Source organism: Setaria viridis, chromosome 3 (genome assembly GCF_005286985.2).
Source record: "Setaria viridis chromosome 3, Setaria_viridis_v4.0, whole genome shotgun sequence".
NCBI classification, from domain to species: Eukaryota; Viridiplantae; Streptophyta; class Magnoliopsida; order Poales; family Poaceae; genus Setaria; species Setaria viridis.
The window spans coordinates 34,657,920-34,675,346 of NC_048265.2; the positions used below are offsets into that span (position 1 = coordinate 34,657,920).

At 43.4% G+C, this 17,427-nt stretch overlaps 1 protein-coding gene and 1 pseudogene across 1 annotated transcript; both read right to left on the reverse strand.

Annotated features, from left to right (window-relative positions):
* Positions 1-330: 330 nt before the first annotated feature.
* Positions 331-2,875, reverse strand: LOC117849976 (vacuolar iron transporter homolog 5-like; annotated as a pseudogene).
* Positions 2,601-9,701, reverse strand: LOC117849975 (quinolinate synthase, chloroplastic). The gene is made up of 7 exons (XM_034731739.2): positions 8,820-9,701; positions 6,978-7,262; positions 6,138-6,356; positions 5,835-6,014; positions 4,550-5,065; positions 3,862-4,023; positions 2,601-3,178 (listed from the first exon to the last, which is right to left on the reverse strand). The coding sequence occupies exons 1-7, from the start codon at positions 9,543-9,545 to the stop codon at positions 3,110-3,112; spliced, it is 2,157 nt and encodes a 718-aa protein (XP_034587630.1). The 5' UTR covers positions 9,546-9,701; the 3' UTR covers positions 2,601-3,109.
* Between the last annotated feature and the right edge of the window lie 7,726 nt (positions 9,702-17,427).

Sequence of the window (17,427 nt, forward strand, 5' to 3'; positions counted from 1 at the left end):
AAATAGGTTTAAATTTTCATTTGAATTTGTAAGCAATTCAAATTTAAATCTAGACATTAGAAATCCAAGTAAGCAATAGAAATCCAACTCGCACGTGCATTTATACTTAGTTTATAAATGCACATAATACTTTGCTAAATTATTTAATTAGTAAAATAGGCTTTTACTTTAAATTGGTTTTAAATTCATGCTTTTCGTACAATTCATGTTTTTAATTTAGGATTCTTGCACATTAACATTCCATATATTATATGGGATGTCGCAAACAACTTATGTATAAACTATTTATTGAATTCTTGAGATAAGTCGGTAGTTGGTATCGTACATTCATAGAAGTTGCTACAAAATATATAGAGCCTGTTTGGCAGAGCTCCACGTAGCTTCAAATCCTCAAAAACAGCAACTCCACGCAGCTTCAAATACTCAAAAACAGCAACTCTACCACAGAGCAGCTCCAGCGTGGAGCTATGCTCTCACCATGAAGCTGAGGAAAAGTTTTTGGTTGAGATAACAGCTCCAGATCCAGAAACAGAGTTTTTGAATGGATTGTCCACTGATGCCCTTGTTGTTTTTCTTTTTTTTCTCATTTTTTTCTCTTCTGTTGTTTTTCCAGAAACTGAGATTTTCGATCGATACTCAACAGCAGCAGATAGCATACATAGATGCAACTAGCTAGCTAGGTAGCAGCTAGGGATGGATGATGCATCATCGATATGAGTCGCGTGCGCATCTATCATATAGCTAGTGTATGATTAGGAGATGGATGCACGTACGAAACGAAATATAAAAAGCAACAACGACACACCAGAAGCGTGTGGTGTGTTGTTGGATGATCTATGGAGGTCAACATCATCAGATCATATGCCGCTTGCTTTGAAGAGCCTCATGAGGCCGAAGGTGACGCCCATGGCGGCCCAGCTGCCGATCACCACCCGCGCGCAGGACCTTGCGACGGGGGTGCGGCCCAGCACGCGCCGACGCAGCCGAACGCGGCGAGCGTGGCGGTGGCCAGCGCGATGACGACGCCGATGCGGAGCCTGTAGTCGCGGACGAAGCCTGCGGCCAGCAGCGGCACGAGCGCGCCGACGGAGAAGGCGAGCGCGGACGCGACGGCGGCCTGGACGGGGCTCAAGAGCGCCTTCTCCTCCTCGCCGCCGCGCTTGCCGTCGCGGTCGAGCTGGGCCAGCTCCACGTCGCGCTGGGAGCAGACGGAGATGAACTCACCGATGGCCATGCTGCAGGCGCCCGCCAGGAACGGCCGTGCCAAACAGGGAGAAGAACGGCGCAAGGAGAAGAATCGTCCCGCACGGGGAAAAACGGGGCTGCGGCAGAAAGAAGAAAAATAAGCGACTGGTACAGTGGGTGTAATCAATAGTATTTTTCACCAACTCTAGGAGGGGTTACAAAATCAGCGTTTGAGAGCGTACCCTCTGAGGTACTCCGTGGATTTGGTGGATTGGGAGCTAGATTTGAATTTTTGCGGATCTAGATTTCACGGTGCTAGACCGTTTGGCTGGAAAAACTAGAAGCGGAGCTGTTTTCAGGATCTGGAGCTACGTGAAGCTCTGCCAAACAGGCCCATATTCAATAAATTTATTGAAAACGTTTAAATTGGTAATAAGTTCTTTGACTAAGTTGAAAGTGACACCGTGTAACAAATTGTATTGTACGCCTAGTAAAAACTTATCCCAACACTGTATACTAGTGCATGCCATGCGGATATTGCATAAGAACTTACGTCATATTTTGTTTGCAATATGGGTTGTGTTAGCTACTTAGGTAGCAACATCCTAGTTTTTATCATCTTACGTACGTTCTGTGCACCAACCTATTTAGGATTATACAGTAAATAGTAAATCTAGTAACAATTTAAATAAATGTTTCCTAACAACTTACATGTATAACATGGATTTTGTTTATAAGATAAGTGAAAAAAAATGGACATAAGATTAGAGAGCTACCATTAATTTTAGTGACAAATGGAAAGCGAAAAACTAACTTTCCTAGCCCACGATTATTATATGCCATCATCTTGATTTCCTCTGTCATCCCAAAAGTCGTGACAGAAAAACAAATTCATGCTCATGTGACATCTATGCTCACAAAATTGCACGTGGTTGTGGACGTACACTTCCACGGTACCCCGACCACTCAAGCTGTCATGCATTCAAGGGGTGTTTGGATACTAGGGGTTAAAGTTTAGCCCTATCATATCGGATGTTCAGATGCTAATTAGGATGAATAAACATGAACTAATTATAAAATTATTTGCAGAACCCCTAGACTAATTCGCGAGATGAATCTATTAAGCCTAATTAATCCATCATTAGCAAATGATTATTGTGACACCACATTGTCAAATCATGGATAATTAGGCTTAATAGATTCGTCTTATAAATTAGACTCCATCTATGTAATTAGTTTTATAATTAGACTATATTTAATACTTCTAATTAGTATCTAAATATCCGATGTGACAGGACTAAACTTGAGCTCCCCTGAGCCAAACACCCCCTCAATTTACCGAAAAGAAAATATTTGATAAAAAAGCTAAAAAGGAATAAGTAAAAAAAATACAATGACAAAAACTCGGTAACAAGTAGGCCCAATCCCATACAAACATTTTGCGATGAGCGAAGTACCAGGAATCTGCATGTTGAGTTCTCATGATCCATATACAGGATTTAGCAGCTCCCCAATAAGGCTTGAATATAACACAGAAGTGCAGGAATTCAGTTTTGAGATATGACTTAAGATCCATACTTAATACAGGCTTCCAACAACACACATGATCTTTTCCCTTATCCATTACATGCGCCGCATAGAATTGTTTTGCGATCTTGTTGCATGAATTTGCCCAACAGATGTCGAACATATATAGGACATGACGGGGAACTAGGTCAGCTCAATTTATCTAACTTGCATTTCATGGGCATTTTTCTCTCCACCGGCAAATACAGGAACACGAAAAACCCCACATGCTGCAAAATCGGTTAGTGCACCCTTTGGGGCTATGCCAGCTAAACATGGCATTCAGTTGAGGTCCTCAACTGAACACGTTCACCACAACCACCTGGATAAAACTAATAAAAGTATTGCTGAATGGCTATCATGAAGGTTCCTCTCCGTTACCATGGACAACTTGGTGAACAAGCTTGTCAGATAACCTCTTTGTTGCCTGAAAGATATGCACAAAGTCACAACAAAAAGAAGGAAACAGAAAATCCGTAGTAGAATTGACAGGTAAACCGAACACAAAAGGAGAACATAAGAGATGTTAAGACTTATATCATTTTCAGTATTGCTATCACAAATGAGTTCGAGAGCAAAAGTGAGAGTACTGTCGACCTCATCAAATTTGTGGCTTACTGCTACATAGTAAATCCTCAAAAATAAATAACATGGGGTTTTCTGAAACAAGTTTTTCCTTAGTTTTAAGGAAACACGTCTGTGATCTTCGGATAGCTAGCACTTCAAGGGGAAACAATTGGTAAATCATTTTTTAGCGATTAAGAGAGTGCTTTATTGATTACTCTGGAACATGGTTACGATTGTTTTAACAAATTACTGGTAAAGAGTATAAGGTTTATCAGTGAGATATGAAATGTGCCGTATCTCAAAAGGATTTGGCAGTTTGAATCCTGCGACTAGTTCAAAAGGCCTTTGAACTTTCAGAAAAAAATAAGTTTTAAAATACCAAAAATATTTAGACCATTTTTTGTAGAATAACGCAACAAGGGAACTCTTGTAAGTTGAATGTTCATGAAATGGAAACCAGCAGCAGTATAGCAAAGTGGATTAGAAGGAAATAATGGTAATCGGACATCAGGACTGAAAATAAAGAGCAATAGGATGGCAGACCTGGAAATGCCTCATATGCAAAATAGGCTCACACCCAACCTCAGCAACCGATTTTCCAAGAGGAGTCTTAACATTAAATCTTCTTGCTTCATATAGAGATAATTTGTTATCTCTATCAGGAAGTTGATGGCAAATCTTAAGTAGCGACCCTAGTGTATTCATCTGCATACAGTTCAGAGGCATTTATCAGTAACCACATCATAATTTACTTGGCATAATGTAGATATAATAGAACATTCTAAGATCATAACAATAATTACTGAATTTTGTAAAAGGAATTTTGTTTCAGCACTTCTGCCATGTATATCTGAGGGATTCCACATGAACCAACAAATCGTGGAAAAAGAAAAAGGCGAAACATAAATTAGTCATTATATGCCCAAAAGTAGCGAATATTAATTCCTGAGGCAAAAATTTTGTGAAGTCATATACATTTTTGCTTGACTTTCTATGTCAGAAAGATTCTAGTTCTGTGTTCTATTTCTGTGTTCAGATATACATACTGCAGTTTTCCACTCTAATGCATGATACAAACAATACTCAAATTGGTAATAAAAAATGCATGTGAAATAAAATGTGGTAGATCACGTACTAGGGTAGAACTCTGTTATAAAGGCTGCAGGTAAGGAAGTGGTATTATATTGCATAAAAAATATAAATTATTGGCAAACAGAAAGGTGGCACCAACCTTCATGTAGGGGCATGAGGCACAACCTCCATGAATGGAGCAACCTTCACTAGAACTCACACCAGGAACAACAGTAAGATTGTCTAAATCACTAGCTACTGAAGAACCAAGATGATGGGAACCATTGGTAGATGTCTTAGAAACTGCATCTGATGAAACTGGGAACACAATCTCTACTTCAATGTTCGCAATCTCCTGAGAAGAACTATACAAATCAAATAATTCCCGGACAGCAGCAACAATTGAAGTGATCATGCCTGATTCTGTTCCTAACACAAACTGAAGATGTTCATCTACATTTCTGTCCAGAGCACCCTTCAGATGATCCTTGATGAAATCCAAGATGTTCTGAGTGGATCCAACAACTCCCATTCCCCTCGGTTTTGCTTCCATTGCCAAAGAGAACATTTCTCCAGGGACCTCAAAGTGTGCTGTCAGAAATGCATCACAATATTGTTCCTTTATTTTCTCCACAACCTCGTGGCCAAACATGTCATGAACCATACAGTTACCATCCTGCATATCAGCAAACAGTTATTAACAAAGGAAAAACTAGAGGATGTGAAACCAATTAAAACCAAATGAGACAAAAGTCATAATAAGAAACAAAGATCATTTCATTAACAGATTTATGATACAGAGACAGATTTCAACCAATTCAAAAGAACAATACAACTAATCTAACGATCCATGCAAATATGCCATTGCCCCAAGAGCTAATGAATTCAACTAATTATTTTTGAACATTTGAGGAACTAAAAAAAACTTATTATTGTATATGCTAGTTCATAGTTAAACTAACACAGGTTTACTAGTGAATAAACCATGTCTAAGTGGTGGCCAAAATGCTAAACACACAGTTAGGGCAGAAATTTAAGTCTAACCAACTAGTAGAGGACTGTGTGTGATCATCCAAAATCTAGTCTCAGCATTCTTCTCTGCATATACACTATGTAGCTCCGTTAATGTCTGTACATTTTTTTTCATACTATATATAAAACAACAATCAAAGTTTGGTACCATTATTTCTGTGATTTAATAATCTGATCTTTGTAAATCTGAATAATTATAGAAACAAAATGGAATCATAAATTGAGAAAGAAAATATACTTTACAAGAACTCTCAAGATTGAGATGGAAAGTTTAATTTTGTACAAATTAATTTGAGATCACAGGAGTGTAACTTTAATGACGTTACAAGCACTCTGGATTAACTTGAAATTAGAGATAACTTCGAAGAATAATCTTCCAAAGGCACATGAACGAAACAGAATCATGAAGAAACCTGGTAGTAGTGTAGATGTGGCAATAATGAACTTATAGATTTCCTGTTGTGATCTCGATGTATTTTTGCAATTTCTTCATCTGACATGGTAGCCATTCTCTGAAATAGATCTGCTATGTTTGCACCCATATATGAATCAGGACCATACCAGACAGTAAGGTCTGGTATTTGGGCAAATGCCTAAAATACAGATGGTTAAAACTTAAAAGGCTTGATAAAGGACCAACAAAATAAAAAAAATGAAATATATTCCAGAGAACAAAATAATGTCCACTCAGTAATACCGAGAAGCAAAACAAATACCTGTAGTATAGTTGGAACAACATTAGAAGAGGTACAGGTAATTGTAGGAACAAGTTCATGAGCATGAGCTTTTGTTTCCAGAGAAGTATTGATGTAAATAACATGCAAAGCAGGATAGGATCCTGATGCTTCCCTCAAGAAATGAGTATATTCAGAACTTGAAGCCGCATCAGCTAACGAACAGCCAATCTGTTCACTGGACATTCTGTAAACACCAACCTGCATAACCATAAGAATTAGTGCCCACAGTTTGTGGGGTTGGGAAGCCATCAGGTTGTGGTGATGGATATCGATATGTGAAAACAATGAAGAATGACATTCTGGATATGCTGATGTAGACTAAACCTTTGGTCAGAGTTATGAAAACATGATAGATAGTGAATACAGCCAAATATATTATTACCTAGATGGATGCAAGTGCGGCAGTAGGTCATTGTGTTCTGTTTAGACAGTCAGGTTATGGTTCAAAATCTTCTTCCACTACAATTTTCTCCATATTTTGCATAATCCCATCCAATGTTTGCTCAATTTTCAGAGAATGCTAGGTCACAATGACATATATGCTAACACAACAGTATTAACGGGATCAGACTAGGATTGTTCTGGTATTCAGCCAAACTAACAAACTGGCATAGTGTATTGACACAGTGCCTAAAGTAGAAAGAAAACAATTTCATATAAAGGTTCTCAGATGACATTATCATCACTAACAGAGTAACCTGATAAAGTGCATATATAAACCTACTCAAACTAGCTTGACTCTAGCAATATGCTCTTAGTGACAAATGGGTATGACAATTAGTTGGACATGTCGAAACATAAGTCTGACTAAAAATATACCTTATTAAATCCTGCTTGATCAAGTATTGCTCGAACATTTTCTGACATGAAGTCAACACCCAGCACTGTAATGTAGTCGCATCCTGCTTCAGCCATTTTAACAGCGCTATCTGCCATTACCAAGGAATCTGATATGTGGATGTGGGGCCACTGTTTCTTTGCAGCAGTGAGTATGCCTTGTACCTCAGGATCCATATAAAAGTGTGCAACAACACCAATTTTTTTCTCCGTAAGGATATTCACAAGTTCTGAAACCTTGGACTCATTAGGAGATAAAAACATCGCCTGCAATAACATTTAAATGTAGTCAGTTTCTTCATGAAGATATCAAGATGAAAATTTAAAATAAAAGGATGCAATATTGAAGCCCATTTAAGTTGTACATCTTTCATTAGATTCGCAACTAAATTAACTTTTAAAGTAACAGACCTTTCTACAAATATGTAAGTTGGCACGTTTGTGGATGCAGGTGACAGAGTGACAGGCCTCACAAAGAAGTTCGCACGTCAGAAATTATCTCATAGCTATGCAGCTCCACTGAGCACCACTACAGCCACAGAGTGCTGGTACTAATCTCTGAGTTTCACTAGCATGAACACACTATCAACAATCCTGGGAAAGGGGGAGTCACCTAATAGCTTTACAGCTCCATTAAGCATAATCAACATCATGCACTCTTACTGTTACCTGGACAAGGGTGCGAGTGTCAGACTAGGCAAACTCTAGAAAATAGGATTCAGGAATTCGTCTAGTACATATTGTTTTTTAAATCTCGTAAAGCCAATTTTAAGCTTTTGGCACAAAACAACACCAGACCATGAAAAATAATAGAGAAAAGACAAGATGGACTTTATGCTTCCATGTGTTGGCCAGCTGGCCCATCCAGCCCAACTAGAGGCCATATTGTAACCACTCCGCTGCTCAGCTGTCCCATCCCTCCTCCTTACTTAGCCACGCGGGGATATGACATGCGGAGTCCATGTAGTATTGGCTGCAAGTAATCTCCAGGAGACATTGGCAATTTGGCATGAACACACTATCGACTTCTTCTTGTGTGGATTCATTGATCACCAACTGTCCTCCAGGCTGCTAATTCTAACTAGTGGGCATCCCTATTTTCATCCTACTGGGCAGCTGCAATAATGGGCAACACCAAAAAGCATTGCAGCTGTTTTCTCCTAGTGTGTGTAGCACTCTATCTCATCACGAAGGAGGGTTTTGTGTGGCAATAAAAGTTTCCTTAAAGTTCTGTGGCAAAAACATTAGAAACGGGAAAACCCTTGTTGAAAGGACACAGTGCAATTCTCCAGTAAAAATAAATAATATTTTCTTTTCAAGAAACAAAAATATTATTCCCAGGCAAGCAAGATGCCAATATGACCACACAAAGTGGAAAAGGAGGGGTGATGTTGACACTAGCCGGTCTATTCCCTAGTCTCCATTCTTGACCATACGCATAGCTGACTACGAGTCAGCTCCTTTCCTCAGCTCATTATCGATCAAATAGGGAAAAATGGAAGAATCAATAGAAAAGCTATCTTTTATTCGGTGGTGCTAACTTTTGTGGAAAAAGGAAATGGGGACCCATCCTTGGCAGATTCTTCACGTCAATATACCCAAGCAAAAGCGCATCCTTCTTTAGGCATTTTCTAAAAGAGACAGCACATCAGTTATAGTGTTATACTAGCAATTCCCCATTTGTTGAGGCAAGCCACGTCGTTTGAGGCAGATCAACAGCACCCCGAGCATTCAAATGACCAACTAACAACCAACCAATCAAAGCAACGGAACGGAGCAAGCAATAAGCATGAGCCAACGAGTTTTGGAGGAAGAGGAGCTCACCTGCGCCTCGGCGTAGCTCCCCTGCGCGCGCAGGGCGCCGTCGCGCGAGATGACGAGCGACGGGAACGGCTCCCCGGGTTGCCTTCCCTCTCGCGCGGCGATGGCCACCCGCGCCCGCTTCTGCATGGCGACGAGCACGTTGTGCCACGTGCTGGCCCGCGACGGCGCCGCCGTCATCCCGGCCCCGAGCGGCGCGAGGCCCGGGTCGGCGGGGTCGACGGCGAGCACCTCCTCGGGCGTGGCCCCGTCCAGCGCGGCGACGAGGCAGGCGCAGTACCCGCGCGAGAGCTCCGAGTCGGAGTCGGCGGCGAAGCGCATCCGGCCGCCGCCGTCGGGGCGGACGGCGAGCCACACCCGCGCGACGCAGCCCATGACGCGGTTGCCCGGGACGCGGTCGGGCTCCGGCAGCCGCGGGAGCGCGGACGCGAGGGAGAGGAGCCGGCGCTGGCGGTCCGCGTCCGACGGGAGCGCGCGGAACTCCTCGGCGAGCCGGCGCAGGCGGAGCCGCGGGTGCGCGCCGGCGGCGGCGCCCTCGGAGTCGTCGGCGCGCGGGAGGGGTGGGGGCGGGGGAGGGGCGCGGGAGTGGGCGCATCGGACGGCAAGGAGGGCGCGGGGATAGGGGCGGGGAAGGATGCCGCGGGGGTAGGGAGGGAGCACGAGGCGGGGCTTGGCGGAGGCGCCGGGGGCGGGGGCGAAGAGAGAGGAAGGGGCGGCGGCGGTGTCCATGGCGGCGTACTTGCGGTGGTATGGCGGTGGTGCTTGCGGCCGGGGAGACGTGGAGGAGAGGGCGCGTTTTTATTGGGGGATCAATTCGGGGAGGCGGCGTGCGTGCTTTGTGTGGGCGGATCGAGGTGGGTGGCCCTGCCCTGCGGGTGCGGGAATTCAGTGGGGGTGACTGGTGAGATCGGCATTCCGCGCCGGCGGCTCTCTGCCTGCGGGAAGGGTAGTGAGAAACTTCGGCTCCGTCATCCGTGCGTTCTTTGGACCAACACTGGCCACTGGGGATGCGCTACTAGCCGCGCACCGCACAGCTGAACCGACTGCGCTACGGCGCGTTCAGGGGCTCAGGGGCTCAGAGGAGAACGTCTCCTGTACTCCCGTCTCTTCATGTACTACCATACTCCCGCACAAAAAAGTCAACCAAAACGTGCATGTAAAATTCAAAAAAAAATGGATGGATTGATGATGCAAAGATCTATGTTTACGCAAAATTTGAGATGCAACAAAAATCTGTGCAAGAAAATAACAAAAAGAAATCAGCACTTCATATTGCGGGTTGCGCATGTTCATCTCTAGACCCGCACCGTTACTGTTCAATCGCTGATTTTTTTCTTCTTACACAATTTTTTCTCATCCTCAAATTTTGCATGATCCTAGAAGATAACAAGATGCATTTATTCATATTTTTGAATGGATTTTTTATGCACGTTCAAAAGTGCATTTGCAGGTTGGGAGTATGTGAGTACACCAACCTACGGGAGCACCAGATATGTTCTCAGGGTCACAGCACGGAAAATCAATCCCCCCTCCCTGGATAAAGGGGGTTGAGGAGGAAAAACACAGCTCCACCAGATCCCTTTTCACAATCCCCTTTCCCTATAATTTTTCTCAATCCCCTTTATTCTCCTCCCTCTCACCTTTATTTTCTCAATTATCCTCTCTTTTTCTCAACCCCCTTCCCTCCTCCTCCTTCTCTCTCGTGCCTGGCCATCATGGGTTGCCCATCTGCCGCCCGCGCTTGGCTGCCGCACCGGCCCCACGCCTCCGCCCCGTCCCACCGTGCTACCGCGCGGGTCGCCGTCGCCGCTTCGTCGGCCCGGTCATCGGCCGTGGCCATATTGTAGGGCCCCCGTGTCGTCATCCTACTGCGATGGCAAGTCGGGTCACCGCGCCGTGCTGCCGCCTTGCAATCCCGTCGCGCCGCCTGGCCACACTGCTGCCCCACCTTGCCACCCCGCCGTCCCATCGCATCGACCGGCTGGGCCGGTCCCTTTGCTGGCCGGCCACCGCGCCCGTCGCTAGTGGGTCTAGCTCAGTGCCCCCCGCCACCAGCCACATGGCCATTGCCGGTCGCCGCGCCCATCTCCGGCAGCTCCAGCCCAACTCATCACCGATCTTTTTCTAGGAGCTGAGGGAGGGGAAAGAAACAAGAAAGATTCTTGACCCTATGATAGATGGGCTCCACACGTAAGAGGATATAGAAAGGGAAAGGGGAAATGAGATCTGCTGCAGCACCTCTCCTCAATATCATCAAATTGTGAAACGGGATTCCCCTATACGAAGAAAAAAAAAAGGAAAGTGGATTCTCAATCTGCTGGAGTTGCTCTCAAGGCGCGCTTCCAAGCTTCGGCCATGGGAGGTTCAGCCCGTGAACAGTGGTAGCGTATGGCACTGGATGGTAGGTACTCCCTCCCCCTCCATTCCAAATTGTAGGTCATTTTGGTATTTTAGTTTATGGATATTTGTATACATCTAGATATAGTATATATCTAGGTGCATAGTAAAAATATGCACTTAAAACGACCTACAATTTGGAATGGAGGGAGTACGAGAGGAGAGGCACGTGATTAGTATAAGAATAGGAAATGGATACACTAATCCCATAAAAAATCATTAATTTTAGATGAGACGATTCTCCAAATCAAAATCTCATCTATTTTTGGTACGTCCAGAGAACTTGTTGCATGTGATTTGATCCGACTCCAGCCGTTAAGAATTGATAATTTTCCTTCTTCAACTCACCCATATAACCACCATCATCATGCATGCATCATCATCATCATCATCATCCCATCTTACTGCAAAAATTGTTGCTACCATGCTGCTCCACGTAGGACATGCTTCAGCGTGCCTAGCCATTGGGGGTAAGAGCATCTTCAGCATATTGATTTTCCCCTTTTCCTTTTATCACCACACAGGGGAAATAAACATAGCATAATCCCTTTTCTTGAAATATTCAAAACTTATTTTCAATTTAAAAACCATGCATTAAACCTACATGTGTGACACACTTGCTTGTTTTAGGAAACCCATCTCAAACCCAAGTTCCAAATCCTAGAAACAAAATTCCTAAAATACTCCCTTTTCTAAAGTCCTGGGATTAATATTCAAACCTAAATTGGATATTAATTCCCAAATCAAACTTCAATACAAACCCCACCCATCCTAGCCAAGTCATACTTTTTAAACCCTAAACCCCTCAAAAAGGCCCCTTTCCATGCCCTACTCAAACCCATAATTTCAACTCTATTTGGATTGGAAATCCAAGTTCAAAAACCATTTCAAATAAAAGATAAACTATATCCAAGGATAATGGGTCGTCTCTCTCCAGCTCAACACCACGCACGTACGGCCCGCGCGGCTCGCCGCTCCGCCGCCACCCCGGCGGAGATTGGAACGCCTGGAAACGCCGCATCGGCGTAGTTCCGGCGCGCCCCGCAGCGGCACCGCTCGGCCACGGCGCGTGACCAGCCACCGCCGTTCCGCTCCGTCCCACCCGTTACCCATTCTGTAATACCCCGTACTTATGGGTTATTAATTATCTTGTTAAGAGATATAGTTAAGCTAAATAAATTGTATTTTCACATATGCTTTATAGATAAGCTAAGAGAAGTTTAATTTAATATCTTAACTATATCCTTGTGAGCATTCCTAAATATTTCGTATAGCCAGCTTTCTTATGCATATGTGTGTGCATCGCTAATGAGGCATCATGTGGTTGCTTAAATAAATAAATTAAGGATGGTTAGACTAAACTATGGTACGCAGGTGGGTTGCTAATAGTTAAAATATTTCATGTTGAGCCGCGCGTACATATATACATATACTTGTTTATGAACCTGCCGGCCAATACTTAGAATAATTGTGGGACCTAGCACTTATACGTTTCCTGCTACCTTGATGGTATATGCTAATTAAGGGCACTTGGAGCTGGTTTTAATTTAAATATTCTTAGCGCCTATGAGATGAGTTAGTTAATAATATTTTTACTGCTGCATGCATATGTGAATTTGTGCATATGATGTTAGAAAAGTACATAGCTGATGAGGGTATAGATTGACCCAGCTCCTCCAGCGGCTTGCTCTGGCCAGCGGCCATAGGGGACCCACGCCATGCAAGGAATTAATTTACCACGAGAACGATTTGCGTTAGAGTGAGTGATGCGGTTCAGCTAACATGCGCATGTGTGTGATCTGAATGCGTGAATGTATAAATTATGATACTCCTGAAGGGTGCGTAATTGGTTAGTGCAAACCTTGCTCGCTGCAGGGCTGTTTAGTTCCCAAAAATTCTAACTTTGACACTATGTAAAAAGAAGATTCCTCATCACATCAAATTTGCGGTACATGCATGGAGTACTAAATGTAGACGAAATCAAAAACTAATTGCACAGTTTTGTTGGACTTTGCGAGACGAATCTTTTGAGCCTAATTAGTCAATGTTTGGACAATAATTCACAAATACAAACGAAATGCTACACTTACGCATTTATGACAAAATGCAAACTTTGCCACTTCTAATTTGGGAAATACGCGCATGTGTGAACTGGTTGGAGCATTCGTGGGCCTGACTGTCAGTGAAATGCGTTAGAGGTAGGTCCCACAGCATGCATAGATTAATCAACGAAAAGAGTTTATTACCGTTCTCCGGGGGTCTGGATAACTTGAGCGTTACTCCAGACTGATGTCAGAAACCATTTTTAACAGCTCGTTCTCATCCAATCGCTGCCCGCGCCGTGCTGCCCGTTAGCGCTGTTGCGAACCGCCTCCCGCGCCTATAAATAGCAGCCAGCGCTGCTGGTTCTCGGCACACAGGTAGAGCTCGCATCGCAGCGCACCGAAGCGCTGCTAGTTAGGGTGTAACTGCTTTTGGTTGAATTTTCCAACTTATTTTTGCCTTTGCAAAAGTTAAAATCCAACCAAAGAATTTAAAAGTCATAGGTACTTTTGCTAAAAACTGTTTTTCTTTAGTATAAAATCAAAACCACCTTTTCCTCTATTTTCAAATACTTTTAGGATAAAAAATTACTAACCAGCCACTGCCACTGGTTAGGTTAGGAGGGTACCCGTTCATTCTGCTCCCCCGTTCTATTTTCTCCGACAGGCGCAGTCCGGTCCCCCTCCGCTAGCCCCGTCGCAAAGCATCCGCGCTCATCTCCGTCGGGGGTAGCAGCAAAGACCAACGGAGTGAAGCATCAACTCGGAGTGGAGAATGCAGCCCGGGCCGGCGTACGGTGGCGGCGCCGGCGGAAGATAGGGACGGGATGAGCGAGATAACTCGATTCAGGCAGGGTGGACTCTGTCCGAGGGCGGAGGAGTTCAATCCGATGACGTGAGAGGAGCTCGATTTGCTGATCTCCCCGGCAAGGTTCGATTTGATGGCTCGCCGTTGCCGGCGTAAATCTTCACCTCCAGGTACTCGTCCATACTCTGTAAACTGCAATCATCTCTTGGTTTGCCCAAGCTGTCGATTCCAATCTGAAGAGCAATTCTTGTGTAATAATCTACACAACCGTTAATTCCTTTTCATCCCATCTAATTTCGGTAAAATGGGATTCGCTAGTTGCAAAGAAATCTAACTGCAGTTGAGATGTCAGAAATTTTGCTGGTGACTGGTTGATTTTTCTCCAAAGGGGCATCTGTTGCCATTTCCATTACAATTTGCAAGCTGTCACAAACTTCTGATAAACTCTATCTGCGGGTGCCAGGATACATGGGAATTTTGGAGGCAATAACATAAAAATCTAAAAATCCCTCTACTATTTTCTCGAAAAAATGCCTCTGTACTATCGGAGCAGAGGTACTTGTTTTGCTGTCAGATACAAATGGCCGCTTCACTTCAGTTAATCTTACTTGTCAGGTATTTATGTTCAAAGATCCATATTTTCATGCTAGAACATGTACAAGGAAAAGGCTATGGAAAAGACCCTTGTTGTTAATATAATTCTATGTAGCTCTCACTTTGATGGTTAGTGCGAGAGGAGCACGGTAATGTTAAGGGATGGTATTGTATAAACCTTTTGATGGATATTATCCTATTTACGTGGACCAATCATTTTGATGGATGAAGAACATATAGATTTATTTTTTTCCTTTTCTAAAATAGTCATTTACATGCGAATTAGTGAACACGTTATTTGATTACGAGCAATTTGCATATAAACACACCCACATATCTTTAGAGGCATTACAGGTATTTAGGCATTACAGGTATTTCTTACACAGCCTACAGTTTCACAGTTGCTCTAACCAAACGGTCTTATACTTTTCCCACATCTGCTTTCTCACAGCTGCTTTTCCATAGCCCACCGCTCACAGCAGCTTTTTCAAAAGCCACAACCCAACCAAATGCACCCTAAGCCCTCCTCGCTGCCTCACCTTGCTCGGTTCCGGGCCACGTAGAAGATAGTCTAGCACCGGGCCATGTCGAAGATAGTGCGTTGAGCAAGTTCTCTAGCTTTCTATTCCACTTGATCTTGCTTGGTTCCACCTATCGCTATGTGACTATCCTCTAGGTCAGGTCGAAGTGGTGTTCGTCGAGCAAGCTCTCGAGCTTTTAAGCCAAGTTTCCTAGCTTTGAAATCTACTTCCACCACTCAGCACCCAAATCATATCTAGAGTCTATTTCAAAACCTAGTCGGGATGCTGCCCGACTAAAGCCTCAAACCCTGACCCAACCTAGCTATTATAATGCCCAAGTAAAATCCCGAATATCCACTACAAGAAATGTCCCGGCTAGTGACGAATCAAAAAATGTTATAAACGTATTTTTTGCATCATAAACCGTGATTTATGATGCGGGAGTGACGAAAACCCTTTCATTAGCTGAGCGTCATAAACCGTGACTAGTGACGTTCCTTATTTCGGAGCGTCACTAAGATAATGACGAATGAAAATTTATCTCATATGTCGTCATAAACTGGCATGCCATGTCAGACCACAGTTTGATGTGGCACAAACTGTTTCGTCATAGATTGAATTAGGCCTGGTTCCTGTTGGACCAAGCCCAATAATTGCTGTCGTCATAGATTGATTTAGACCCAACTTGTTGTGCCGAGCCCAATAATTGCTGTCGTCATAGATTGATTTAGGCCCAATTCTTCTTGGACCGAGCCCAATAATTGTTGACGTCATAACTTGGTTTAGGCCCAATTCTTGTTGGATCAAGCGCAACATATGTTGACATCATAACTTTGTTTAGGTCCAATTTTTAATGGATTTAGCCGAACAATTTCTTATGTCATAACTTTGTTTAGGCCCACGAAATAGTGGGCCGAGGGGGTAAGCCCACGAAATTTTGGGCCCAGTTATTTTTGGGTGTAGCCCAAGTAGCGCTTAATTAAAATATAATCTAATTTAATATTACATACAAATTAATTCGGTAATTGATAGCACAATTAATCTTTACATACCACACATACAAATAAATGTTTCTTATCACACTTCACACGTTATTATTCATGATCAAAAAACAAGCACAAGCATATTATCCAGAAGAGATCACAAACCACTACACATGATATCTCTCTGACCAAGAGCAAAGCTGGCCTAGAAACACATTGAGCACAAACCACAATACTCACAAACCAGCACAAGCAGCTGGGAGGACATGAGCATATGCCTAACAAATACATTGACCTTACCCTTTGAAGTTTAGCAGTTGACAAAGGAGGTACTCAGTTTCTCTTACTACTTTCTTCAAACTCTCAATCTCCTCAGACTACATTTTCATTGCTGCATCTGAAGCTTGTGCCTTCCTCTTCAAGTCGCTCAACATTTGCTCCTGTTCAACAACTTGTTGTCTTAGTTCAGCTTCTTGTAGCCCTCCCAAAGAAACTTCAGATCTTGAGCTTGTAGCTGAGGCTGGCTGCACGGCCACATAATCAAGGAAGGGACTTGACTGCAAATCATGAGGATCAAAATTTGGTACTGCAACACCAAGAATTGTTTTCAATATTTCAGCCTACAAATGAAAGGAGTAGAACTCAAACTTCAATCTTAAATAAAGCAACTAAATAAAGTAAAGAATACAGGAGCAGGATAATCACTTGTTTATTTACATACCACGATATGTGATTGAATTTCAGCAATGTAGGAACGTGATACTAGGTCCTGCATAATAAGTATTTGATCAGTTGTCTTAGATATAAGGAACATAATGTACTATGACTATAGAAATGCAGATGTTAGCCTTGCAGATAGATCTAGAGTGGTCAGGTAAGAGAAGGATCTCAAATCTAACACAATACACTGAGAAATTACTTTTCGCTAAAGAAATACTCCAGTGGCATAGGGGCCGTGGCCACATCTAGGCGTAACTAGGCTCCGCTCCAGACAAAAATAAACTTGAGAAGAGTGCTCTCTAGTGAAGCACATGTAGATCTAGAAATTTGGAGGGGACTACAGAGAAAAGAAATGAGATTCTCACTTGTGGAGTTTAAAGATGTAGTGGCGCATGGTTGGACGGGACAACCGGTGCTTGCACGACATCCTCGCTCAACTGCTCAGCTACGCAAGTATTGGTGCAGCCGTTGCAAGGACGCTGAGATGTTCCTCAAGAATGCCACCGACCATGCCGCACCTTGTTGCCCGCTGCTCGTGGAGCTTGC